Source organism: Ambystoma mexicanum, chromosome 1p (assembly GCF_040938575.1).
Source record: "Ambystoma mexicanum isolate Mex_15411 chromosome 1p, UKY_AmexF1_1, whole genome shotgun sequence".
Classification (NCBI taxonomy): Eukaryota; Metazoa; Chordata; class Amphibia; order Caudata; family Ambystomatidae; genus Ambystoma; species Ambystoma mexicanum.
The window spans coordinates 61,464,508-61,492,489 of record NC_090921.1 but is presented as its reverse complement, the minus strand read 5'-3'; the positions used below and the strand labels follow the sequence as shown (position 1 = coordinate 61,492,489).

General features: G+C 46.7%; 1 protein-coding gene across 1 annotated transcript in view; it reads right to left on the bottom strand.

The window, feature by feature from the left end:
- Positions 1-27,982, bottom strand: part of LOC138566103 (zinc finger protein 436-like) — a 153,757-nt gene that overhangs the window by 23,516 nt on the left and 102,259 nt on the right. Inside the window, exon 4 of the mRNA XM_069643109.1 lies at positions 10,064-10,174. Within this exon, the coding sequence (XP_069499210.1) occupies positions 10,064-10,174 (111 nt within the window). The remainder of the gene's footprint in view (positions 1-10,063; positions 10,175-27,982) is intronic.

The following is a 27,982-nucleotide window of genomic DNA, read 5'->3' as shown; positions in this document are numbered from 1 at the left end:
TGGTGCTAATAGCGCCAAGAAACCCCCATTGGGTCTAATTGACCAAACGGGAATGGGGATTTACCTCCCCACTGCAACTCGGGATCCGGCACAAATTGCGCTAGACCCAGTTGCGGTAACGCTAATAGCGCTGGGCGGTATCCCAGTGCAATTACCGTTGGGATACTGCCCAACTTGACATAGAGCCCAAAGACTGATCAACCTTCTCCAATAAATCATAGTTATCTTAAAAACCAACTACCTTATTCACCCAGTCACGACTGACAAGGAGTATGTTGCTTACCTGTAACTCCTGTTCTCCAGCATTGGTATCTTTCATGGATTCACATGCTTTGAATATTCCCTGCTGACAGGCTGGGAATCTTCGGTTACCTTAATATTATAGCTTTAAAAAAGCATTTTAGGCTCACAGAAGCCCATCACTGTCCTTTTGGGTGTATTCTGCCCCAGCCAATGGTACGTCGAGTATCTAGCCCGGCCCAAGAGGCCATCTTCAGATTCTAACCCCAGCTAGATGAGAGCTGAAGTATTAGCCTTAGTCCTTACGGGGTGGTTGGTGGGCGCAAGTGAATTTAATGATACCAATGCTGGAGAATAGGGGTTACCGGTAAGCAACATACTCATTCTCCAGCATTGGATCTTTCATGGATTAACATGTTTTGAATAGAGTACAAAGCAGTTCACATTCTTTCATTGGAGGTGGTAAGGGAGAAAAGGCTTATGTTATTGAAACAGGCGCTGTAGGATGGCTCTTCTGACCCTTGCCTCTGCTTCTCCTTGTCCCTCCATACAGTAGTGTTTCACAAAGGTGTGTGGTACTGCCCATGATGCTGGCCGGTCAAATATCTGACAGGGAAATCCCTGCCAATAATGCAGCTGAGGAACCCACTGCTCTGGTGGAGTAAGCATGAATGGGACCTTGTAGGGGTTTATTGGCTTGTCTATGTGCCGCTGCGATTGTAGCGGACACACATCTTGCGATTTCTTGCTTGGAAATAGGTTGACCCCTGCCTGGTGCCCCAAAAACTACAAACAGTTGTAATATTCGCCGAAAGTCTTTAGTCCCGTCTCTATAGAATTTCAGATCTCTCTGCAGATCCAGCGAGTGCAGGAACTGTTCTGCTGGAGTAGTAGGTCTTGCGAAGAAAACTGGTAATGTTACTTCAGTTTGTAGGTGGAATTCTGACAGTACTTTAGGGATGAAGGTAGGCTTTGGTTTCAGGACGACCTTGCTTTTCTCAAGACACAGGTATGGTGGTTTGACAGATGAGGCCTGTATTTCATATACCTGTCGAAATGATTTGACCGCCAGCAGAAGAGCGGTCTTATTTCGGCTCCACTGCGGGGGTACCTTCTTTTGTGGCAGATGGGTACGGAAATGACCTCATGAAATGTTTTACTATGCAAGCCCTGTACAGGAGCAAACATTCCTGTTTTCTGTTGTATCTAGAAATTGCTGCCAAGTGCACCTTAATGGGTGAGTGCGACAACCTGTCTTTAGCTAATTTCAGAAAATATGGCCACTGCTCATGTGGGGTTATATTGAATGGGTCTAACTGTTGCTGAGCACACCACCTGCAGAAGCAATCCCACTTGTATCCATAGGATTTGTTTGTGGATTCTGCTATGGCTGTTTTTAGAATGTTTCTGCATTCGTGCGAGAGATGGATTTGTCCAAATTCACTGAAGTCAGGAGACAGGCTTTTAAGTTGAGAGATGACGGGTCGTGGTCTAGAACCTGTTGGTTACGCATTGAAAGCAAGTTGGGATCTTGAATCAGAGGAATTGAACAGTCCTGAGATAGGTGAATGAGGTCAGAGAACCAGGGTTCCTTCACGCAGACTGGTGCTATCAGAATAATTGTGCATTTGTACATCATAGTAATCTGAAGGACCAGTGTTGGAGGGTACGCATATGTGAACATTCCTTCCCAAGATTTTGCAAATGAGTATCCCAGCGATTGGTGGTGTGGGTATCTGCTGGCGAGTTGGCGACATTTCTTGTTCTCCCATGTGGCGAAGATATCGATTGTAGGTGTTCCCCACATTGTGGAGATCTTTTTGAGTTTTCTTTTCGCCACTTGCCACTCGTACCATTGATTGCCGGCTCAGATGAGCTGGTCTGCAGCTTTATTCTCCTTTCCTGGTAGATGAAATGCTTGGAGTTGCATGCCTCTTGATTGCTCAGTGCCATAACTGTTGTGCTTCTGTTGAAAGTGTTCTGGATCTGGATCTTGTGCCTTCTTGCTTTTGCACGCAATACATGGTATTCGTGTTGTCTGTCAACACTCTTGAGTACCTTGTTTTTGAGTATTGGTTGGAATGACCGGAAAGCATGTGACACTGCTCTGAATTCTAGGACACTGATGTGAAGTTCTGTCTCTAGCACGCTTCGGTGTCCCTTTACTGATAGGTGATGGGGGGCACACACCAATCATGTAAACGATGTGTCTGTAATCAATGTCTATTGGAAAAGTAGCTCCTTCAGTGGCATTCCTCTGGTGATGTGGAGAGGTGTCGCCCACCACTGAAATTTTTGTTCCAGTAGGAGTGTTACTGTTAATTTGTCGTTCCACAATGCACTTGTTTGAGACCAATGGTCGGCCAAAAATTCCTGAACCAATCTCATTTGTAAACTGCAATGCTGGATTAGAGGTATATATGGAGGACATGGTCCGGAGTAACTGCATGCATGTCCTGACCAATATTCTGGTGCCTGGGCAGAATTTGGTTAAGAGATGAGGTACTGTGTCCTTTCCTGGGACGGTCGAACCCACCCCTTGGTGGCATTGACTTGCACCCCTAGAAACATTAATGTGTTTGATGGCCTGAAGCATGACTTCTGAGTTTATTGTGAAACCAAGGCGCGAATGGGTGTTAAGACACATGTTGTATGGCTGGTTTTGCTTCTGTATAGGAGGGTGCCCGTATCATCCAGTCGTTGACATTGGGGTATACATGGTACCCTTCCCGCCTTGGGGGCTAGGCCCTTGCTGAATGCCCTGGGGGCTGAGTGTAATCCGAACGGCAGGACCTAGAACTGATAAATAGCTGGTTCCTATGACAACTTTAGGATCTTCCTGTGCGCCTTTCCGAATAGGGATGTGAAATTGCACATCCTTGAGGTCTAAAGATGACAAGAAGTCTCATTCCTTTACCGCCTTTATAACTTCAGTCAAGGCAACCATCCTGAATTGTTGCTTTTTGACGTATTTGTTTAGAGCTAGAATCGGCCTCCAGGACTTGTCTGGTTTGCGGATCACGAAGAAGCTGGAATATATTCCTTTGTTCCTTTGATGTTTTGGAACTTTTTCGATTGTGTGCTTTATCAGTAGCTTTTTCACCTCGGTTTTTAGGATTTGTACGTGCGGTTGATGTTGCGGTGGTGTCGGAGGTGGTTTGCCATTTAATTATAGTATATGTCCTTCTTTTATAATGTCTATGGGCCATCTGTCTGTGATGATTTGCTTCCATTGAGGAAGATGGTATTGCATGTCGCCATCCACTGGTTTTAGATGTGTTACCATGGGGGCTTGGACGCGATGGGAGTCAGGCCTGTTTCTGTTGTCTACCTCTTGAGGTAGTTGTTGTCTGGCGTCTCCTGGGGGTAGTCTTTCTGTTTGTAAAGATAGGATCTTCTGTATCCCTGAGAGTAGGTCTGAGAATAGGAAGACCCTAGTTGGTAGGACCCAAACATCTTGAGACTCCTCGGAAAGAACGAAAAGTGTGACGCATCGTTAGAGTAGTTAAAGATCTTACTCTATCCGTGTCATCAGTGTTAATAGCTTTTAACGAGTCATCTATCTTGGGGCCAAAAAGTTGATCTCCCTCAAAAGGCATATCTAATACCATTGACTGTACGACTTGTCTGAAATCAGTGCATTTTAACCATGCTTGCCTTCTCAAGACAACCACGTTGCGGATCTATTTGAAGCCAGTTTCTGCTATATCCACAGCAACATTGATGGCATGATTGGATGCTTCTTCTCCTTCTTGCAGGATTTCTATGGCTTGCTTGCCCTTTTCCTCTGGCAAATGCACCAATAGCTGAACCATTCTGTTCGACATCTCGCGGTCATATCTGAAGATTATCTCCAGTGAATTTGCTGCCTTAACCCAGTGGCCAAAACCTTTTTCCCAAATGCATCTTGCTTTCTGTTGTCGCTATCAGGCGGTACTGCGCATTTCTGTCCTTACGTGTTGACTTTCCACCGACTGCCACTGAGACCACCGACTCAGGGGTCGGTTGGGATGTCAGGCATTTCGGGGATGCATCTGGTGCTCTGAATTTCTTTTCTAGTTGGCCTTTTAGGGCCGGTTCTGAGAAAGCTCTTCCACAACAGTAATCCTTCCTCCCATAGATGGTCTAAAATGGGAGCAGACATCACTGTCTTCTTCCGCTTGTGCATTAAAATAAAAAAGGATCCATCCTTTTGTTCTGATGGAATTAGACCAACTTATTTGCACGCTTTCTGTACGGTAGTGTGGCATGCACCTATTTCATTTGCAGGAGACTGTCGTGCAGGCTCCTCGAGTACAGGGTCCAGTCCAGTATCGGCCTCCTCCCTGTCTTCCTGACATGGAGAGTGGGTAGTAGTAATGTCCGTTTCTCTATTGTCCTCATCGTCAGTGGTTGACGAGTGCAGTTCCACCTCTTCATGCTCACGATATGGTGAGCGCATTGGTCCTGGAGAAGAGCCCAGAGTTCTTATTGGACTTTGTGACCCATCTCTATTCCGAGGCAGCATTGGCCTGATAGGTGAGCCTCTTTGGGGTGGTTTAGTACATTTTGTTGAAGTATCTTTGGTGTGACTGCTTCCTTCTCCTGTATGTGTTTTGTCCTTTAGATGAAGGACCCGGTTCATCTGCACCAACCTTTTGTTGGTCTTTCACTGGTGGCACTCTACTATCTAGCTGTTGGACTAGAGACAGTTTGGATAATATTTGGAGCAATAATAATGACTGTGGGTTTATCATCGTCTTGGTAGGTTGGGATAGGCTTGGTCGAGCCAGGAGGTCTGGATCGCTGGGTTCCAGTGAGTGTGTTAATACTGTAGACCTTAATGGCGTTTCTCTTGGAGATTGCGGGTCTGAATACGGATCCTCGTCATAGAACTGATGTGAATACCCTTGTTCGAATTCTGAGTCTATATGGTGGTCCAATGTTTGCTCAGGAGGTATTGAGGAGACGGGTGACAAAGACGGTTCACTGTCTGTAGTAATCAGGGATAACAAGCAGGGTCCTGGGAGACTCTCTGCCAGACATGAGTCCTGGTGACAAGAGCTTTACCCAGACTTGTCAATTTGCATATTTAAGTAACTTTGGATCTCACCCTAAGTTACTAGGGGAATCCAGACGTGGACCCCTTGCTCACTATTCTTAGAGAGGCACAGCTCCTCCCTACTGATGAGGTCCAACCAGACCGAAACATGTGTCTGGGGATGCTGTTGGTACTCTTGTTCAGAGAATTGCCTAGCATTTTGGTGCTGGACTGCCCCAGGGCAGGACAAAGACTGATATGTTTGGGATATTTCTTCTCTGTGAAAGATAGAGAGCTAAAGACTCTGGGTAAGTCCCTCGTAACCAGGACTAATGTCTGGCAGAGGGACTCCCAGGACCCCCCCTTGTCAATTTGTAGTAATCAGGGTTCACTTTCAGCCTTCTTGGAGGGTTGCAACTGCTTGAGCGGTATTTTAAAAACTATAGGCTTTTCTTCTGTAGATTTAGTGGCTTCTCCAAAGTGGTTGTTTTTCCCCCTCATTCCACCCCCTCTTGTGTTTTTGAAAATTACTACAGTGGTTGTTTCTCACTGAATGTATGTGTTTTCCGGTGGTCTGACGATGATTTCGTCAATTCGGCCCCTGGAGCAGCCTTTTTATTGTCTTTTACTTGCTTTTGTTTAGTGTCTGCCGATAAGGATGTTGTCAGCACCTTTTCGATGATTGGATTACCATTGGGGATTGTATTGGTGTTGGTGATATTCTATGCACCATTAACGCTGATGCTGTTGTCGTGGGTGTTCCTTTTGTCTTCGTAGGCTGGTGTTTCGTCGACGGGTTCTTTCCTGACACTGTCTTCGGCGGGGGTCTTGGCACAGACGTGATCGCTATGCTGTCCCGATGCTGCACGACAAGGGTTTCTTATCGCTGGTCAATGAGGTAGTGTCTACCGTCAACAATAATTTTGGTTTTTATCATTGACAAGGTGTTGGACCCTTTAGAACTTGCTTCTCCCGCTGTCGACGACGGTTTCGTCCACGTTGGAGCAGTAGACGGGGATGTTGTCGACGGACGGTGTGATTTTACCAATTTGTCTCCCTTTTTCTTTTTAGAAAGAGATGGTAAGCTTTCTTCTGACCTAGCCCTCTTAGGAGAGTGGCGGGGGGATGTCCATCTTCCCTGTAGTACAGTTTTCAGCCTCTGAGGGGGGATTTTCTCTCATTTAGTCTTCGCTTTCTATCCTTAAGTATTTTTGCGCTGAAAGTAGCACACATTTTAGAGTCTTCCTGGATATGGTTTGCATACAGAAAGTATATGCATTCCTCAAGCCTATCCCCCTCATGCACATTTTTAATGCCATATGTTTGGAAAGCCTTGAAGGTTGAAATGGTCACTTATCTGTTTTTTAGACGAAAAGCAGGTTTCTTGAAGTGTTTTTCAAAGATGTGAAACTTTCTCTCAGGAGGAAATGTCCAGAGGAGGGCTGGAGAAGACTGAATGTCTGGGAATATCCACAAGTCAAGGAAAAATGGAAACATTATAAAAAAAAACTTTAAAAAGCAACCTATATATGCACTATGACCTTTTCATCAAAAAAATATCAGAAATAGGATTACATGCTTAAAACGGAATGAAATGTCCATTGGGAATAATGGTGCCAGTATACAGCCAATCCAGAATAAAGCTCTGCTCTTAGGTGGTGAGCTGATTTGCTTTGGGGAGAAAAACAAGGTTGTTCCCCAAGCAGCTCAAACAGAATCCAAGTTCTGCCCAAAAGCCAATAGGCAGAGTCCTTTGGGGGCTCAAAATACTTCAAAACAGCAGGAATCCAGCCTGGTGGCTTACAAATCCAGTAAAAGAAAAAGAGGGAGTTGGCCACTCCCGTCTGGAAAGCCTCCATCTTCAGCCTTTCATCTTCTGCCCCCTCGTCTAGCTCCGTCACCGAACAACTGTGTGCAGGGCTTGAAGCCTGTCTTATTATAGTATCTGGGCTTCCTCTGACCTACGACTACAACCAGTGAAATGGTCTGCTCATAGGGGAGGTGGAGAACTGCTCCACAGCAGTGGTATCAGCGAAACACATCCTTTGTGTGTACGCAATAGCAAGGACAAAATTGTTATCCAACACTAGGAATCTTTCCAAACAAAGTATCAGTGAACGGAATCTATCTTTTGTAAGCAATAGCAAGGACAATCTCGTCATCCGAGATTTATAGTTCCTCCACAGTGCCTTGTTATCTCTTGTTTTCTATTTGCTTGAGCATTGGCGCTTGTCTATATAGCAGTGAATGTCTTTTGTTCATACAAGAGGACTGTGGTGTGCCAGGCTCAAGATTGCTGGCGTTCAGCCCAGACTACTGAAAATAACCTCTAATGTAACGTACATTAATTTCACACTTATGATGCTGCAGTGAAAACCTTAGTGTCTCTAGGAGTACTGCAACCCGATCAGCCACCTATTCTCCAGTTCTGACCATGGAATATTTTGTTCAGTCAGAGGAGAGCTGGGGTAAATGGATTTTTGGATGGGCCAAGCAGGGGCTGGTGAGTGAATGGTTGTAAGTGGTGTTTATTTTTTAGTGTGGGGCGAGTCAGGGTTGAGCTCAAATGCATACTTTTGTTAGGGGCAGCTCTTTTTTGGACAGGGGTCATCTTTTTATTTTTGTTGGGTAAGCTCGGATGGATGAGTTCCGGGTATGCTCGGGCAGTTGGTGTATTTGTTTAATCCAGATGAGCATTAGTGGCAATGTGCCATTTTAGGCAGGGCAAGCTCTGTGATTTATATTTTTTAGATGGGGCGTGTTCCGGTAGGTGGGTCCGATTTTTTGACCGGGGCGAGCTCAGGTGGTTGTGTGCCTTTTCTATACAGGTTGTTGGTTTTTTACCCTGGGTGAGCTTGTTTTCTAGATATGGGCAAGCTCAAGTAGGGTGTTTGTTTTTCTTTAGATGGGGTGTTTTCTTTTTTAGACCGTAGGCAGGCGAGCAGGGGTGGGTGGATTATATAAACGAGGCACGTTTTTTTTGATGGGGCGAGCTGTGGTGGGTCAGTGTAATTTCTTGGATGGGGCGAGCTGAGATGGGTGTGTAGCTTTCGTTTGACGGGGCAAGCTTGGGTGGGTGTTTTTATAGACAGGGAAAGCTGGGGTGCTTGCAGGCTTATTTTTGATGCAGCAAGATTTGTTTTTAGACCGGGCGAGAGGTAGTGTTTGAATGTTTTTTTACAACTGCCAGTTTGTGTTGGGTGAGTAATTTTAGACATGCCAAGTTTTTTCTTAAACGGGCAAGAAATGGTTGCAGGTGAATTTTTAGAATGGCTCAAGCTGGGATCGTCGTGTGGGATTTTGGATAGGAGCGAGCCGGGGAGAGGAGTGCAACCTGGGTTAGTAGGGTGGATTTTTCCGGGGGAGCCGATTCGGGGGGCTGTGTATTTTAAGATGGTGCAAGCTATTTTAAAACGGGCAAGCGATCTTGTCAGATGTTTTAAATGGAATTTACTTGGATTGGTGTGTTTTTAGGAGATTTTGATGGGGCGGTGCTGCTGTGGGTGGGCAGACGCAACTATGGGAGAAAGGGTGGGTGGGCAGGCATAGAAAGGGGTGAGGTTGTGGACAGGGGTGATGGCAGCATCTGGGAAAAGGGGTGAGATTTGGTGGGTAGGGCAGTAAAGCTGGTGGGTTGGGCAGGTTAGTATAAAGGAATGAGATGGTGTGAGTGGGTGGATTTGGACAGCGGTGGTGTGGGTGGCTTTGTGGGTGTAGACAGGGGTTTGTAGACAGGGATGGGGTTGTTGAGCAGGTGTAGACAGGTGAGATGGGTGATCTGGAGTGTAGACGGGGTGGGGCTGGCACATCAGGTGCAGATGGGGTGGGTAGACAGGTGTAGACGGGTTTTGTAGACGGTTGGTGGGGGTGGGCAGGTGTAAAAAGGAGTGAAGTGGGTGGCTGGTCGTAGACTGGAAGAAGTGGTGTTAGTGTGTCGAGCATAGACAGTGATGAGATATTAGTAAAGGGGAGCGAGGTGGGATGGGTGAGTGGACGAGCATATACAAGAGTGTGGTCATTCATAGAGGAGGGTGCGGTGGGGTTAGTGAGCTTGTGTATATAGGAGGCAGGTGGTATTGGTCGATGAGCAGTAATAGGCTGAGCGGGGCGGTGTAGATAGGGAAGAGGCATGGTGGGAGGGTACTTAAATTTAGGGGTGAAGCCGGGCAGGTGTAGATAGGTACAAGGTGGGAGCGGAGCAAAATGCATAGGTTTGGATAGGGCTGAGCCAAAGTGGGCGTATATAGGGTCAAAATGGGGCAAGTTGGTGGGTGTACACAGGGCAGAGGTATGGCTGGTGAGCGTACATAGTTTGGATTTTGAGGTGGGATGGGTAGTCTAGGTGCAAAGAATGGCGAGTTGGGATGGGTGGGTACAGAGTTGCGAGCTGGGGCGAGTGGGCTTCAAGTGTTTGGTGGTGATTTGTGGAATGAGTGGGTGGTCAAATACCTCAGATTTCCCTTAACCGGAGGTGTGATGAAGTATGGATGTGAGTGGTAACGGGAAGATTAAGTGCGGTACAGAAGAGAGGTAATGTGTTACTAGAAGTAGTAAGGTAGCAAGTCGAAGATGGAAGGAGTTGTTGAGGTGTGAAAGTAAAGCAGAACATGGTACCTGGTGTAGAGAGATGGGTTAGGCAGGTTCTTAAAAAGAGGATAAGTGTGCAAATAAGTCTGTGATTGTCAGATGGAGCATGGGCTGGGCGTTAGCGAGCTCTCATTGTCGCAAAGAGAAGTTTGTTGTGTATAAACCACTGTGCCATAAAAGGCATGCAAACACTTAGCATGGGTCCATTCAGCTCACCTGTTCGTGTCACACTTCCCCTTGGTTCAGAGTCTTGATAGTAAAGGAAATAGGACTCTTCTTCCTCCTTTATTCTGAATGAAGAGCCAGGTGTGTTACATGTCTTTTCTGCTATTGAAATAAACATACAAATGTAAGTGGTTGGTTACTAAAGCTTAATCTGCAAAGTAGGAGATAAATCATTATTTTGCAACTGAGGCGCCTCCTAATTACCAGCTAGTTAGGATGAGAACAACACAACCTTGCAATTGAGCACACAAACACAGCCATTTGTGCTGTATCACAATTACACTTTCTAAAGAAAAAAAAGCACCCTAAAAAAAGATCACACAGCACCAAAGAATATCAAGATTAGCATTCACTGGAAACAAGTGAGAGAGGGGCTACACCAACACGGCCCAGGTACGGAGTACTTGGAGTGCCTCTTCTCATTTCAGAACGGAAAAGGGATTAACATTGTCCAATCCCCTCTCATTGCTGTTCTTCATCATGGTTGTGAAAATGAAGGCATGCAAGGCATTGGGGAGTATATGTGCTCGTCAAATGCCTGAGGGCGGGTGGGGGGGGGGGATGTGGTCAGCCGTAGAATAGTGCGCAGGGACCACCCTCATGAGTGGGGAATGATAGGAGTCATCTTGGTAGACGCATTCATGGCAATTCAAGGTTACTGTTCTGGAAAACTGTAAGGAGCAGTGCAGTCTCCCGCGCGGCCTAGTTGTGTTCTGCGGATCTGCGCGTGTTTGCATGAGAATTGTGCGAACCACAAAAAGGTTCGCACATTTCCCATGCGAACACGCACCTACAAAAACACCCCCCCACCCACAACACACCCACGACACCCCCCACCCACACCCTTAACAACCCCCGCAACATACTGCTACCCTACTTAACTTTCCTTCATGCTGTATCCCTGCTGCGCCAGTTCCTTTTCACTTCCGTGATCAGTAATCGGCACCGCAGGGTTTTTTTTTTTTTCCGGGAGCTGCAGATGTTTTCCCCGTAACCCCCACTCTTTTTTCTTTTTATCGGGTGTGCTGCGGGCCCCACACACCTGCCTCACTATACTGTATAGCATAGTGAGTGGGGTATTGCGGGGTCACCCCCGCAGCCCCCGTTTTCTTTTCCTTCATTTGGCGGGATTGCTGTGGGTTGTCACCCGCAACCCCCACACACTGTAGTGAGCAGGGTGTTGCGGCGGGCAACCCCCCAGCCCCAAGTCCGACCCCACCGACACACACCACGAAAATGTTGGACTTTTGGTAGTCCGAATTTTTCGTGGTGTTTGTTTTAGGTCTTTTGGTGGGGTCGGACTTTTTTAAACGGTAAAATCGTCCAAAACCGTGTTCTGCGGCTTCAGTCACAGTATATGGTAGTAGGGATGGTGAAGTAGAAGAGAGCTACGGCCCTAGAGCAGGGGTCAAAGGGAGGGCAGGAAATCAACCAATCCTAAGCAAGACATAAAGTAGGTTTGCTAAACTGATTAGCCAAAATTGTTAACTAAAAAAGATTAGCGATCCAACCTAAACAATTAGCTATTTTTATTTTCAAAAGGGATGAGCAGTTAATTGCAATGCCACAATTGCCTAAATAAGGCGCATTTGTGGCTAACACTGAAATGTGCTGGGCCTTTTTAACCATGCAGCACAGGCACCATTCCTTTATCACGTGGACATGCAAAGAACATTTTGAAGGCCTCATGCATGCAGGCTATCAGTGTGGGGCCAACATCTAGCAAATGGCTGGGATAAATATATCTTCAGCCAATCATCGGGCGGGAGTAATAGTATTCCCAGACACTTGATCGTACACGACAATGGACCGATACAGCCTGTAGGCATATGCATCCTAAATGCCCCTTAAAGCGCTGGACTCAAGCAAATCACTGCAGTCCAGAAGTGGTGTCGGGGCCTTTCAACCATTTCAGTTGAAAGTGGCCCAAGCCGAAGGGGGTCCCCCAGCAATTGCCCGCATGTTGGTAGTCAGGAATTTTATGACACAGCAATTTACTCCTTTTATTCTGTATTTTAAATGCACACTTTACAAGCTGCATTTGCTGGAGCCCTTCGGGCTGTAACGTTCCTTGGGCCTCTGTAGTATCTAGACGTGTTCTTATGACCTTGCTGCCTCTATAAGAGAATATTGCAGATAAAAAAGTATTAATAGCCTATCGGTGGAGGTTTACTGTTTCAGCACCCCATTGGATGGCAGCCTCATCGGCGGATATTAATCCCATGGCTGGATTTCTCAACTCCAGACAAAGGGGTCCCCAAACATCGTGTTAAAATGGGCTTGTACGAGCCGTGACAGAGCTTCAGGCGGCCCAGCTGCAGCACTGCACTTCAAAAACATGCAGGTTTCAAGCAGGCAGGTTGTGTAATCAGTGTGGGAGGATGATTATTCCCAGGCGCTTGATGGCACACAACACAGCGCTGATAGCACAGCCTGCAGGCAGACGTGCATTACTTCCTTCCATAGCCCCAGAGTCGACCTCCATCAGCAGTGATCAGAGGATGCCTGCGAGGGAAAGGCCACGCAATGCTGCTCTGTCAGCAGAGACTACAGGGCACCCAACGGGGCATTTAAAGAATTAACACCTCTTTGTTAATAGCCAGTGATCAGAACTGAGTAGGCATTGGCTATTTTGAATCAGAAAGTCTGGGCCTTATTTCAAGACTAAAACATTACAGAGGAGATTACGTTTAGCATTTTCTCTACACTGCATATAAATAAGCAGACAATATCATAACAGTATTTCTTTGTCACGTGGCTTTAAGTATTGCACAACCTAAGCATTGAGACGAAGACGGAGTTTATAGTAATTATAGATGTTGCGAGGCGTGAGCTGCACAAATCTCAGGGTTTTTGATTTTCAAATTTAGGCAGGTCTGCCTGCAGGTATAAGACCTAAATGTTATTTAAATTAAACTTATAGAAGGCTTATACCTATAGGCTGTGCTATCAGTGCTGGGGCTGTGTGAACCCCGCACTCATAGAACAGCCTGCAGGCCCAAGGCTTTCTAAATGTTCTTTGTAGGGTGGGGGAGCAGCACAACACTAGTCTTGTGCTTAACAGAACATTAAGAAAGCAGTATGCCAGCAGGCTGTGTTATCGGTGCGGGGGAGGGAGGGTCCAGTTATAATGTCGACTGCAAAAAGTCGAATGCAAAAATGTCAACAAAAAAAATGCCGAAAAAAAATTCAAATGTGTTTTTTTTTAATTTGTATTTTTTTTGTGGTCTAGCTAGTAAAAATAAACGGGGGTTGGAAGGGGGAACTCCCCCATTAAAAAATAAAATAAAAAAACATTCAATTTTTTGCAGTCGACATTTTCACTATAAACCGTGCGGGGGGCTCTGTGAACCGCCTGATATGGCTTTCTAAATGTTCTTCGAAGCACAGGACCGAATCGGACGACTGTAGTCCAGCACTTCATACACATTAAGAAGGCATTATGTCTGCAGGCTGTGTTATCAGTGCTGGGCTCACACAGCCCCCACGCATAAGGCTCTGCATAAGTCCTATTTGCAGTGCGTACTCGCGGAGCTGTAACTCAAGCTCCTCCTTCTATGCCCGCGCCTCTGCACATGGGCTCCTCTGCGCACGTGTTTCAGAGCAGGCACCCGGGCTTGGGCACATACATGATACAATGTTTCTGCGCAGCCCGAGAGCCTCTGCATTGCCTGTGTGTGTGCTTTGCACCCCAAGCACAGGACAGGCTAACCGCAGCTGTAATCTTCGCTCTATAAATCAGGCTCGCAGTTGGTGCAACATGACTACTTAAATATAAAGCATCGCAAACTGTGAAGCAATACCGCTTAGGTTATCCCTTGCCAAGACTTAAGGGAAACATGATCGGGTATAACCACTGTATCTGGCATTTTACACGATTGCCCGTGTTCTTCACATATTTCGAAAAGTCCTTTTCTTCGTCACACTGCAGGAGAACATATTAGATCAAATCAAATTAGAGTCAGAACACAAGCCTTTCACATATCTATAGGATTCAAAACACAATTCCTGATAGTAATACAATGTATCGATAACATTGGGTGTTCATTCTGCTCAGAAAACAATAGATGCACAACAGAGATTAGCTAATATGTAGAAGTTTCCAAAAGTAAAATGCTCTCAAAGAGCAACAGATGTCTAAAGCTTTATTTCCTTTTAACTGTCCCTTCTTTTTGTGTTTCCATATAAATATATTAAACACAAGAGCCCAAATATCCGAACTTGAAAAAATTACCAGTGACTGCTGAAGAAAAATCTGCCTACCCAAACTATCAGAATCTCATAAGCGTTCGGCAGACCCTATATAGTGTAACTAGGGTGAAAGCCTGGGTACACGGGTCAAAGTGCGTGAGGAGAGAAATTGTCATAGTTAATGAAGACTACCCCTGCTAATTGCACAGAGAGTCTTGATTCTATTAAAGGCTAGGAGGCGAGCATTATGCTTCAACTTCTTTATTCACTCTTCAGCAGTTTGAACAACAAAACATAAAACTGAAAGGTGTCTCTCTTCATCCTTTTCCTTTTCTATCCAAAACTACAAATCCTGTAGTCCTCATAGTGTCCTTCCAGCCTATAATACACTTCCTGTTCCTGGACTCCTCCTCTTCTTTAATGCTCTAAACTACATCCTTTAAACTTGATCCAACGGGGTGAAACATATAAACTGGTGCCCACGCCGCTCCTTTACTTGGCGGGTACGGCGCTCCATTCCATCTAGACCTCGCTGCCTATGGACCTTCGCTCTCAATTATTCTTCTGGTCTTCTCCTAGGGATTATACAAACAACAATCTCAGGGTACTGTTTCTCAGCCAAGATAACATCAATAAGTTTGCACAGTACATAGACGGTGGGAAATTAATGCTCACCTCCTAGTCTTTAATAGAATCAAGACTCCCTGCACAATTAGCAGGGGTAATCTTCATTCTAGGTCAAGACTGGAGGCGAGCATTATGCTTGTTCAAAGTTTCCCTAACACAGCTGCTGCCATCCCTTCAATTGGTTTAAAATAAAACTCTTCAAAAGTAGAATCGCTAGCCCAGTCCGCTGCTTGCATTATATCTTGCAAAGTTACTCCTGCTGTAAATGCTTTGGACGCCATAGCTCCCCTGAATGCATGCACTCAGCTGTTCTGCTCTCGTAGTCTATAATGCAACTCGCTACGCACCTGCTTAGCTTTATTTGGGAAATAGGGGTAGTGTATTGACGTGGACCCTGGGTTCGTCATCATTACTAATGAGAAGGTAACTCCCTCTGGGCCTAAAGACTTCCTGTGTATCTCTAGGGCTTTAACATCTGCTACTCACTTGCAAGACACTAAACATAGAAGAATTGTTAGTTTCCCTGACAACTGTTTCAATGACAAGTATCTACTGACTGCCAGCTGGCTAGTAGGCGCAGCACTACTGTAACATCCCACAATTGCTTGTATCTTGGCTTCGGAGGTGCTTTGTATCGGGTTCCTTTTATAAACCTGGACACTGCTGGATGTTCTCCGGCTGGCGCCCCAAGTAATCTGCTGAAATGGCCAACCTGTGAACTCCAATCGTCCTAAAGGCTTTCCCATGTTGTAAAAGATGCGCTAGAAAGTTCAGGATTGCGACTACAGGCATTGAAATGGCATGAAAAATTCTCCCTCTGCACCATCTCGACCACTTGCCCAAGCTGCGTCGTAGCTCCTCCTGGTGGATGGAGTCCATGATTCTGAGATGAGCTCAGCAGCTTGCGCAGAAATGCCTGGCAGCGCCCAGCGTCTCCTGATATCCTGCACGCTATCAGCGGGAGAGTCCCCCTCACTCTCAGAGGGTGAAACGACCCAGCTGGGTTCGTGAGCAAGTGCTCCCCTTCTGGGAGAACTCACGGAATGTCCGCTGTCAGCTACATTAGCATCGGAAACCACACCTGTGACTTCCATATCGGTGCCATCAGAATCAGCTCTCTTGAGGACTTGACCAGCACTCTCCTCATCATCACGAAGGGAGGAAATGCATAATGTATCCCCCCAACCCAAGACTGGAGGAAAGCGTCTGTGCCCTGGGTGGACGGGTCCAACCTCCAGCTGAAGAAGCTGCTCATCTGCGCGTTGAGGCGAGACACAAATAAATCGGTGTGTACTGGTCCCCATCACTGGTTCATCTGCCAGAAGGTTTCCAGATCTAACTTCCAGTTGCTGGAGTGTATCAGGTACCCAGAATTACAGTCGGCTTCTTCATTGAGTTCTTCCGGCAGATACTCTGCCGTGACCAACGTTCCTGACTGAAGGCAGAAATGCCAGAAGTCTTTCACCAGTTCTGCCAATAACTTGGATCTCATTCCTCCTAAATGATTTATGTCACTGACCGTCGATATATTGTCCATTTTGAGAATAACACAACTCCTTCTCGTAAATGCCTTGATGGCAAAGGAGCCTGCTAGTAGCTCCAGGCAGTTGATGTAGAGACGGAGCGACTCCTTGTTTCACTTCCCTCCGGTCTGTAGGGAAGCGCATCTCGCTCCCCAGCCCACTCAGCTTGCGCCTGATTCTATGACTAGGTCCTGTTGATCTCCGAAAACGGCACGTCCGTTCCAGGTGTCCATATTCTTTAAACCACCATTCTAGCTCTGTGATAGAATCCTGGTCCAGGGGTATCATCTGATGATATCTCAAACCCTGGTGCTGGTGTCTGATTTTTAGCCTCTGCAAGGCCCGATTGTGTCGGGGCCGTGGGACTATAGCGTGGTTCGATGCTGCCAGTATCCCCACTATTCTCACTAGCCCCGGATCGAAATGTCCTGCTTGCTCAGGCAGTCGCTGATCTCTTTTTCATATCCTTGATCTTTTGGGCCGGCAACTCTAAGGTTGCTTTCCTGGTGTCAAAATGTATTGCTCTCCCAGAGTGCACGGACAGTCATAAATCACCAGTGCAATTACGGAGCCAATACTTTGAACGCAGGAAGACGCAATAACTTGCAACCACACACTCTTAGAAAATAATGAGCACTTATACGGCTATTTATTCAAAGCTTAGAAGCAACCGGTGATAACATAGAAATAAATCACAGAAGAAACAAAGAATTCAAAAGAAAATACATCACCGTGAGCGTAACTGGATTCCTCATCTCGCCAGAAGCGGCTGGAAGACCCCGATAACAGCCAGGCCGAGAGCACAACAGCCCACAGGTATGCCGGATGAAAGCGTCCTCCTCCGGCTGAAGTCTCACCTGACCGCTCAGGGGTTCCGCATATATGCACCCTTCAAAAGGGGTGGCGATTTCTCAAACCTTCTGGCAACGCACTTGCGCATTGATGAGCAGCTGTTGGTTGCTAGCTGGGTCAACCGACAGTACCCTCAAGGAGCAAAGTGCCTCCTCCTCTAAAAACAAGCACCACGAAAAACAGTTCCATGGCTCATAACAAGACATAACAAAGTTAGCTTTCCCAGCAGAAATGTCCTTGACTGCATACCAGGTTTGGAAAGCATGTTTTCTTCAGCATCGTGAATCTAGCTCTTAGCAAAATGAGTGCAGCTTTTCACTGCGGCATGAAGTAAATATCCATCATGGCTCCGAGCGCTCCCAGAATGCACTGCGCATCAGCGCCATGTTTTAGCTCAAGCATAACAATTCCACCCTTGGATATTTATCTTCCATAGCCCAGTGGTAGAGGAGCCGGTCTCTGAAACTGACGAAATATTAAAACTAAGTTGGGAATGCATTGAATACAACAAGAAGCTATTATGATAGCTAATATAATACAAATGCAAGCAAAAGCGTAACGTAGTGTACCCCCAACATCAGGAATCCATGAAAATAACCAATCCCACCAATTCCCACTACGATCTTGGGACACTTGAGAAATGAGATCCCTCAAACCTCGAATAGGACTTTCAATGGATCGTGAATGGTCACTTAGATTGAAACAACACATACCTTCAACTGCGTTACAACCTAAATTATGCTTTAGCAATAGATAATCAACAGCAGCTCTGTTTTGCAAAGTTGCTTTACTAATAACTTTACTATCAAGGAGTAACCTTCTATTGCCTGAAAAGTATGATTAAGTCCTTTGACTACTAAACATGCTAATTTAATCAAAGATTTGTAACTCCCAGCAGCTAAACCCCAAACTCCCACTAATGAAAGGGTTAATGCTAGAACCTCAGCTTCTGATAGCAAATGCACATGTGAATCACAATCGGGGGATAGACCCACAGACTCGAAAGTTGACCCTTTACCTCGAGTTATCACTGGGTGTAAAGGAAACAACATCAGTCCTAATCGAGTTAAAGCACATGGACCTCTGGAAATGTTAGCTGGAATATAAGTGTATGTGATGTTGCCACATGAAAAGAGCCATCCTGTTGGAAGTTTCACATGATTCAAATGACTGGCAGCTATCACTGTGTGATTACAAGACATAGGGGGTCATTCCGAGTAGGGCGGTAAGGGTTAACAGTCACCGGAAACGAGACCGGTGCCGTTAAACCCTTACAGCCCTATTCCGAGTTCCCTTTGCGGGTTGGTTCTTAATCCCTGCTTTTTGCAGGCGTTAAAAAACAAACCCACAAAAGGGACCTTGGAGGTAATTACGGTACCGTAATTACCTCCTTCCCCATTCCCATTGAGCCCTATGGGGGCAAAAATGGGAATGGGGAAGGGCCAATGGTGAATGGGGAATTACCGCCCCGCCAACCTTGGAATGGGGCGGTAATTCCGCCATTCACCATGGCGGAGTCAGAACAATACAGGCGTCAACCAAGGCACTAATAGCGCCTTGGTTAACGCCAGGGTCGGAATGAGGCCCATAGTGTTATTCACGCTGGTACATGTGCGTGGCACTCGCGAACATAATAGTTGCTCAAACATCGTGTGATTTTTCTGTTTGGTTAAATCGAGCTGTTGGCATTTGCCAATTTCTTTTGTATTGCTTGTCATAAGGTAGCACACATCGCCTTGGGTTATATTATAGGTTATAACACGTGTCAAATTTCTCCATTTGCGATCCATTTCCTGGCAGAATCTGCAGTACTCATAGATGGAAAAAGATTGCCTAATATCGGAATCTTGAACCAAAGAATCATTGTGTGTGACACCGAAAATATGCTTTAGAACCAGAACTGGCGTCGGCACTGCTACTAAGCACATAGTCAATAAGGCTTCAGCATTGGGCAAATCAGTAAGGTGAAAGTGCGTAATGTTGAGCACCTGTTGTGCCAGGTATATCCACATATTCTCCGTTTGGGTAATCATGGGAGAATGTTTCCGCCGTCCTGTAAATGCCTCTTGCATTACTGGCATCAAGGTTGTTTTCATTTGCGCCTGACGTGTTTGCCGCATTTCATGAATCCATGTCTTCAGTCTGGCTGGCTTTTCGGCATCGGCATAAGGCTGCTTTTGGACAACATTACTCATCACTATCAGTATCCCCTTGATCACTGGCACAGATGTGACATTTTTCATTGGTAGCAGCCTGCTGTTTAACTCTCCCAAATGGAGTCCATTTAGTACCACAATTACACCAGCCAGACACAGGATCTACAAGGCAAACCCAGAAAAGAGATATCAGTGTTGTACATCACTCTCTCAGGTAACATTTGTCTGTGGGCACATATTGCCATTTCTTTCTACCGGGCTCCATTACTAAAACTACTTGGTCTTTGCCTGATGCAATGACATCTGCGGGCACTGGTGGGCCACTTGGCCTTTTCACCCACACCTTTGCACCCGGTACCATACTGTCTGAAGAGCCAAAACTACGATCCCCACGGGTAGTTAACACTGTAGGAGGCTCCCCCTTCTTAATCATGGACAACTTAACGGGAATGATAATGAATTGGGCCACCCGAACACCCTTGTGGATCGGTAACAATTGGTCCCCACTATTCATCAGGATGACTTTGATCTTGCCTTGGTAATCGGCATCAATTACCCCTCCAAACACTTGAACTCCCTTCAATGCTAGGCCAGATCTAGGGGCAATCCATCCCATATGCTCTGGGGGAATTTGTACTCCAATCCCTGTTTCAATTACAACAATCCCTCTTGGGTCTAATCTGATTTCTGGGAATACCCCGGCTGACTCTGGAGTCGCCCGATAGGGAGCTAAAGAACCCAGGGTAATTTCCCAGTACACTAGGGTTTCTCTGACTGAATTGGGTTGAATCAGTAAAGTAGGAGTCATTAGCCGCATCAAAGGAGTTTCATGCTCATTCACAGGCCTATTGTTTAGTACTTGCACCGCATCAAACGCACGATCACGCCAGCCTGCCAAATTGCCATCTCCAGATTTGCGCAGCTGTTTTTTCAACAACCCATTCATTCGTTCAGTCAGCCCTGAAGCAGCAGGGTAATAAGGCACATGGTATAGCCACTCAATGTTCTTTTCCTGGCAATACTCCTGTATCTGTTTGCCACTTTGAATCTGCAAAGGCACTCCATAATGTAGTATGATCTGATCTAACAACCTGATGGTGTTCAGTTGTGTTGCATGCTTGCATGGCAAAACCATCATGTATCCTGAATATGTATCCACAATAGTGCATGCATACTGACAACCTTTACTGATTGGCAAGGGACCGATATAATCGATCTGCCAAATTTGACCTGGTAACTTTCCTCTTCGCAACGTGCCGTGAACAATCTGAGGGACAGGCCTATGCTGTTGGTGTTGGCACACCGGACATTGCAAGATGACTGTTTTTACTACCTCTAAAGGAATACTAATTCCCCGAGCTTGTGCCCACCTGATAGTAGCCTTTTCTCCAAGGTGCCCACATTTCTGGTGAGCCCACTTGGCCAAACCCTCCAAATCGTCTTCCTGAGCCTCCGCATCCACAGATGAAATCTTGGTGTGTTGGTCTGCAACAGAATTAAACCAACGTTCTAATGAGTCTGTGGCACAATGCGCATCCACATGATACACAGTGACTTCACTTTGTGATAACATTTCTGCAATATCTTGCCACAGTTCTTTTCCCCACAACTCTTTTGAATGAATCTTCCACCCATTCTTTTGCCAGGTTGGCAACCACACCGCCAATCCATCCGCCACTGACCATGAATCCGTGTACACATGACATCGACCAGGGGTCTCTTGTTTCAATGCCTGGTAAACTACGTAAAGCTCTGCAAACTGACTGCTCTTCCCTTTCCCTGACGTTGTCAAAATCTTTTGTGTATTGGGATTGTACGACACTGCTTTCCAGTATCGCTCAGTCCCCACATATCGGGCTGAGCCATCCGTGAACCAGGCATGCTTTGTTTGCTCGACGGACAAATCACTGTAAGGTACTCCCCATTTCACGTGAGACTCGCGTTTTTCAGGCACTTCCGGTGTTATTAATCTGAGGGCGGTATGTTGGCTACTTGCTCATGTAATTTCACAACTCCACCCTTCCCCGATTTGGCTCTGTCTTGAATGTACCTTTTCCATTTAATTATGCTGGCTTCTTGAGCATGTCCTATTCTATGTGTTTTAGGAAAGTTCAGTACCCATTGCATGATTGGTATTTCTGGCCTCATCAATACCTCATGGCCCACCATCATTTGCTCGGTATCAACAAGGACCCAATAACATGCCAGCAGCTGCTTCTCAAACGGAGTGTATGAGTTACCAGCATCAGGTAACTTACGACTCCACAACCCCAATGGCACACGTTTCCTGTCCTGTTTCTGCCACACACTCCAGTTAGCATAATTGTCTTGTACAGACACATTCAATTCCACTTCGCCTTCCTTCAATGGCCATAAATCAAGCACCTGCTGCACGGTGTCTTTCGCCAAATCAAATGCTTTCTGCTGCTCTTCCCCCCACTGAAACTCATATTTCGTGTGTGTCACTTTGTAGAGGGGGGGGCCAATATCTGCCCTAAATGGGGAATGTGCTGTCTCCAAAACCCAAACAGCCGTATAAACTGCTGAGCTTGCTTTTTGTTCATTGGAGTGGTGAATTCAATATTTTCTGTCAGGCTTTTTACACCATTTCTCGATGCTCATGATGCCACTGAATCCCTAGGAATATCACTGTTTCAGCTGGGCCTTGAATTTTATTTGAGTTAATCTCCCACCCTTCCTTCTTCAATCCTTCCATAATGACATCTAACTGGCTTTGCACACTGTGCTCATCCTTGCCCTGAATCAAAATATCATCAATGTAGTGAGAGATTTGTATGTCAGGTTTACACGGTATCTTGTCTAAGTGCTCTGCCACCAGCCGGTGACAGATAGTCGGGCTATGTATGTACCCCATAGGTAACCTTGTAAAGGTGTACTGACGCCCGCTCCAAGAAAATGCAAACAGCTCTTGACACTCTTCAGCAATTGGCACAGAATAAAATGCATTGGCTAAATCGATCACTGTATACCAGGTCCCCTCAAACATTTGGACATTCTCAATCAAGGTAATGGCATCTGGGACCGCGGGCACTAAGGGAGGAGTGTGTTTATTCAACTCACGGTAATCCACCGTCATCCTCCATGACGCATCCCCCTTTTTAATAGGCCAGAGAGGATTGTTCCATGCGGTGGTGATAGGGCGTAACACACCCGCCTCCACATACTCTTTGATGGTGTCTGAAATTTCCTTGTGCCCTCCAGGAATGCGGTATTGCTTCATTGCTACCCGCTTAGTTGCCACCGGCACTTGCACTGGTGGCATCTTCAATTTGCCTACGGTAATGGGTGTACAGATCAATGCACTCACCCCAAACTGGTACGTTTTACCTCCAAGTCCCAAAGTCAACCCTTCCAGAATGTCAAAGCCAATTATATATTCAGGTATCGGGACAATCAACACTTGGTATGTCTGCCTATTCAAATTGCCTATTCTCATCTCCACTTTCGTTTGTACTGCGGGGGTCTCCTTTTCCCCCGAGACCTGTAATAGTAAATTGTTTGCCTTTAAATCGTGCTGGATTGCCATGAATCAGAGAGGCCTCCGCCCCGGTGTCTATCAATGCTCGCACCCCTTGTGTATTTCCTGGCCCCCAAAAAATCTTAACATCAACATGGGGCCGCCTATCAGCTTTTGTGCGAGCAGACGCTGCCGGAGCTTGGCTGTAGCCCTAGTCAAATTTCGAATGAGTGTGACTTGACTCCACCTCTAGCATTGCACTCACCACCTTCCTCAAATCAGCGTATGTTGGCTGGTACGGGGAAGGTGCCCCCATAGACCCTTCTTCTTGTTCTTCCGCAGGAGGAGTGGAGGTGAGGTGTTCCCCTGTGGCTTGGTTACTACCTGTTTCTTAACCTGTTTATAGTGCTCTTTGGCTGCAAGTCCTCTTTTTTTTGTATAATTCATACATTACTCTGTTTTCAATGCCATCAATTTCTTCTCGTGGCACACCATCTTTTAACAAAGCCAGAAACATGTCCTTTCAGGACACTCGGGAGTCTCTACTATCTTGCCTCCTGCCTTCAGTTCTTCTCTCACTACACCCCTCTCTCCCCCATTGCTTGTCATCACTCTTGTCCCACTCCCCTAAATCTGCCAGTTGCCGAATGGCATCCACTACTTCATCAATGGGTTTGCCCGTCATACCTACGAGCAAAGTCATAATGACACTTCTGTATGCGGGTGGCGCAGTTCTAATCACCATGTTTCGAGTTGAAACTGAGAGCGGCACGGCCCCCATGTGTCCTGGAGCATCTATGTGAATTGCCTCTTTCATAGCATGCTCTCTGACTTTTTGAATTGCCTCTCTCAAAGTATACCACTTTGTTTCTTCACTAGGCCAATCTGTGGTAATGGGGTATTTACGGTTACATGCTTGGGCTGCTAGATGCAACAAAGACACCTGTGCATCTTGACCGTTGTCATCAGGGGGCGGCCCTGCCGTTAAGACCTCCTGTACATTGGTGTCAGTTGGCAAGGGTAGAAAACGCGGTGAGTCCATGGAATCTTCCAACAACCCTGCAGCACCCCCATCTATTATTCTCACCATCCATGTCAAAAAAAGGTTCCCCTGATTTTTGCCTCAAACGGGTAATAATTTCCCCAACCTCCAGCTGGGTGTAATCCTCCAGCGTGGTTAAATCCACAACTGCGCCCGCAGGATTCTGCGGGTGGGGTCCGGCTTGCCATCTTCTAACGGGCTTAGCCGCCACTGTTTTCTGCTTAATTTCCAGCGTGGGGTCGGACTCATTTGCGGAACTACTCTCTGTACTGGTGGAGTCAAAAATATCACCATCCCACTTATCCGGATCCTAGTCCACACCGCGGTAGCGATTGCAGCTGCCACCTTTCTTTTGTTGACCCCTGCCCATCTTTTCTTATACTTATACCGGGTTACTCTGACTGCTGCCCTCTCAGCCACAGCCTGATATGTGTCAGCCTTATCTTTAAAAAGTTTCATTTGAATCTGCTGCATTAACGCAGTCTGCCTTTCTGCAGCAGGCTCTTTCTAATCGCAAAACCTCATTTTTCATTTCCACCTTCATTTGATGTATTTTCCTACAAGCATGCAAAAGAACCCAACCTCGCCTACCTAATGCAGCGCATTCTCTGCCACGTTCCACTGGAACTTGTTGCAAGCACACCATTACATCAGACGGATCAGCATCTCCCAATCCCTGATCCCATGTTTCACTTAGCCCTGCGCCGCATGCCCCCGCCTGGGCCAATTTATCATATGGACTCTTAGTCCAGCCTGGAATGATAACATCGGAACATTCACCGCCAGCGTTAACGCTCTTTTTCCTGACCAAACTACTCATTATTGCAAACAAAACAAAACCTCTTTACGTCTATATTTTTTCCTTTCCACACTGCAATCACTCCCACAAGCATGCACACACCGGCAAAAGGAAGAAAAAAAAAACAGCTTACACAGTTCAACACTCACTGCCAAATTACTTTCGCTTGCAAGATAACCGAAGCCTATCTACGTTCAAACAGATTCTTGAATATTTGGAACAATTCATCACAAATATCTTGCTCGTGACGCCAAAAATGTATTGCTCTCCCAGAGTGCACGGACAGTCATAAATCACCAGTGCAATTACGGAGCCAATACTTTGAATGCAGGAAGACGCAATAACTTGCAACCACACACTCTTAGAAAATAATGAGCACTTATACGGCTATTTATTCAAAGCAACCAGTGATAACATAGAAATAAATCACAGAAGAAACAAAGAATTCAAAAGAAAATACATCACTGTAAGCGTAACTGGATTCCTCATCTCGCCAGAAGCGGCTGGAAGACCCCGATAACAGCCAGGCCGAGAGCACAACAGCCCACAGGTATGCCGGACGAAAGCGTCCTCCTCCAGCTGAAGTCTCACCTGACCGCTCAGGGGTTCTGCATATATGCACCCTTCAAAAGGGGTGGCGATTTCTCGAACCTTCTGGCAATGCACTTGCGCATTGATGAGCAGCCGTTGGTTGCCAGCTTGGTCAACCGACAGTACCCTCAAGGAGTAAAGTGCCTCCCTCCTCTAAAGACAAGCACCACGAAAAACAGTCCCATAGCTCATAACAAGACATAACAAAGTTAGCTTTCCCAGCAGAAATGTCCTTGACTGCATACCAGGTTTGGAAAGCATGTTTTCTTCAGCATTGTGAATCTAGCTCTTAGCAAAATGAGTGCAGCTTTTCACTGCGGCATGAAGTAAATATCCATCATGGCTCTGAGCACTCCCAGAATACACTGCGCACCAGCGTCATGTTTTAGCTCAAGCATAACACTAACACGAAAACCCAGGAAATCTAGTCTTTGCACTGGAGTGGTCTCTTGCTTCTCCCTGTTCACTAGGAATCCCAGCGAGGATAAGACATTTTGGACCCAAGTGGTCTGGTACTCTAGCGTATGACGATCCTCCGCTAGGAGCAGTAGGTCATCTAGGTATATGAAAACCCAGATGCCTTTCTCCCAGATCACTGCTGCTACTGGGCTCATCAGCTTGGTAACACCCAGGGCACCGAGGCTAGCCTGCAGGGCATTGTACTGAAACATCACAGCTGGCCGCTCCAGCAGAATGCTAGGAAGGTCCTGAACTCTGCCTGCACCGGCACTGTAAGGTAGGCGTCCTTCAAGTCTATTCTCCTTAACCACTCCACCTCTCTCAAGTTGTCTCTCAGCTGGTTTATGCCCTCCATCTTGAAATTATGGTATGTAACCCAGCCGTTCAGTTCCCTCGGGTTTATGACTGGCCACACTTTCTCTTTTCTGTGCACTAGAAACATAGAACTCACGAGTCTCGTGGTCATTCTGCACTGCTCTATGGCCTCTTTCAACTCTAGTTGCTGCAGCTTGTGATGTAAGCTCTCTTGCTCTGCTAGCGCTAGCTCTATCTCCCGGGGCTCTATCTCCCGGGGCCAACTCTCTTGTACTGGCTCCTGTATAAACTCTATCTGCAGACCTCTGACGGTTTGCAAGACCCATCCATCACTGGAGAGCGTGCGCCAGTTCTCAAAAAAGATTCTCTCACCTAAGGTGAAGCTCTGGCCTCGGCCTGCTCCTCTGCCTCTGTGTCCACTCGTAAATCGACCTCTTGTCAGGAAAAACATGTTCTGCTGCTTGGACTCCCAGTACTGGACTCTGGAATTCTGGGCCTTCTGCCTCTGTGAAAACAACCGGCTGCTCGACCCCGGTATTGGCCGGTCCCGGCCAAAACTCTGCCTGGGAACATCTTGCGTATTGAGGCTTGGGTTTTTCCAGGGACGTATAGGTGCCCACAATCCTGCCCATCTCTTTGCCGAAGTACCCCGAAGAGGAGGCCCTGGGCTGCTTCTCCGGCTTCGTAGGAAGCTAGGTCACTCAGCTTGGCATCTATCTTGAGGAGAAGGCCTCTCCTCCTCTCTGAGGAAATGGCGCAGTTCGCATTGCCTAGTAAGCACACTGTCCTCTGCGTCCAATCTGCGAGGCCTTCAGGGTCAATCTCCTCCCCGGTGTCTCTGGCTCTTTCGGCCAAGTCCATTATCTTGGCCAGCGGTCCTGAAATATACAGAACATCCTCCTGGCAGCTCCACCAAGCTCTGTCGATCCCCTTGCGTGGATCTTTGCTGGTCTTTGAGGTGAACGCCAGCACTTTTGGGTCCAATTCTGGTGTCTCTGTCACTTTGCCTGGCAGGAAGGCCGGGGCTTTCCGCCCTCAAGCGCTGTCTCACCACCTTGTCAAGCGCTTTCCTCAGTCTGAGACCCATGTACTTCGTTACCCTGGGGGAGGGATGCCAATCAGAGGATCTTGGGTTCCTAATGCTGTCTGGATCAAACATGTCTGACACTTCCTCTGGCTCTTCATCCAGATGCTTCTCTTTGCGGGCTTTCTTGCTTCCGCTGGGCTTTTCCCATTCTTCCTCCTCCTTATCCTCTCCATCTTGGGAGGATTGCATGTCTTCAGCTGGCTCTTCTTCTGAGCCTGTGTCGTTTTTGCCCATTATTTCATCCCCTGGGAAGGCGGTTGTGAGGCTTGGAACTGCTGATAGTTGCACTAACGCTTCTCTTAGTTTTGCAAATGTGTCGGCAGCCTCTAGGGCCTTGTCAGGTACCCCATATGGACGACCTGGGCGGTCATTACAGGGTTTGCTCTTGCGGGTCTGGTTACTCCCCTTCGAGCCTCTTGTCGAGGGCTTTGTGGGCGTGCTGTCTTTCACTACAATGCTCTCTCAGGGCTGGTTTAGTATGGACTCAAGAGTCTCCAGCCTATCTTGGAAGGGTTTCACCTGTTACGCCACAGCGTCAACCAACGAGCTTCCAAGCACTTCTCTAAATCTGGAGGCGATCCAGGAATTGCTCCTCCTCACTCCATTCAAATTCGGACATGATTCTGGAGTGCTGTGTGACTGGTACCTTTACGGCGTCTTGTGCACCCCCACCGCTACGTTTGTTTTGATGACTTAGGATCAGGGAGAATAATCTCCTATGCCTATTACTTTGATGTACTAGGCCCTCTTTCATTTTTTTCTTTTTAACTTTCTGTGGCACCTGTATTCC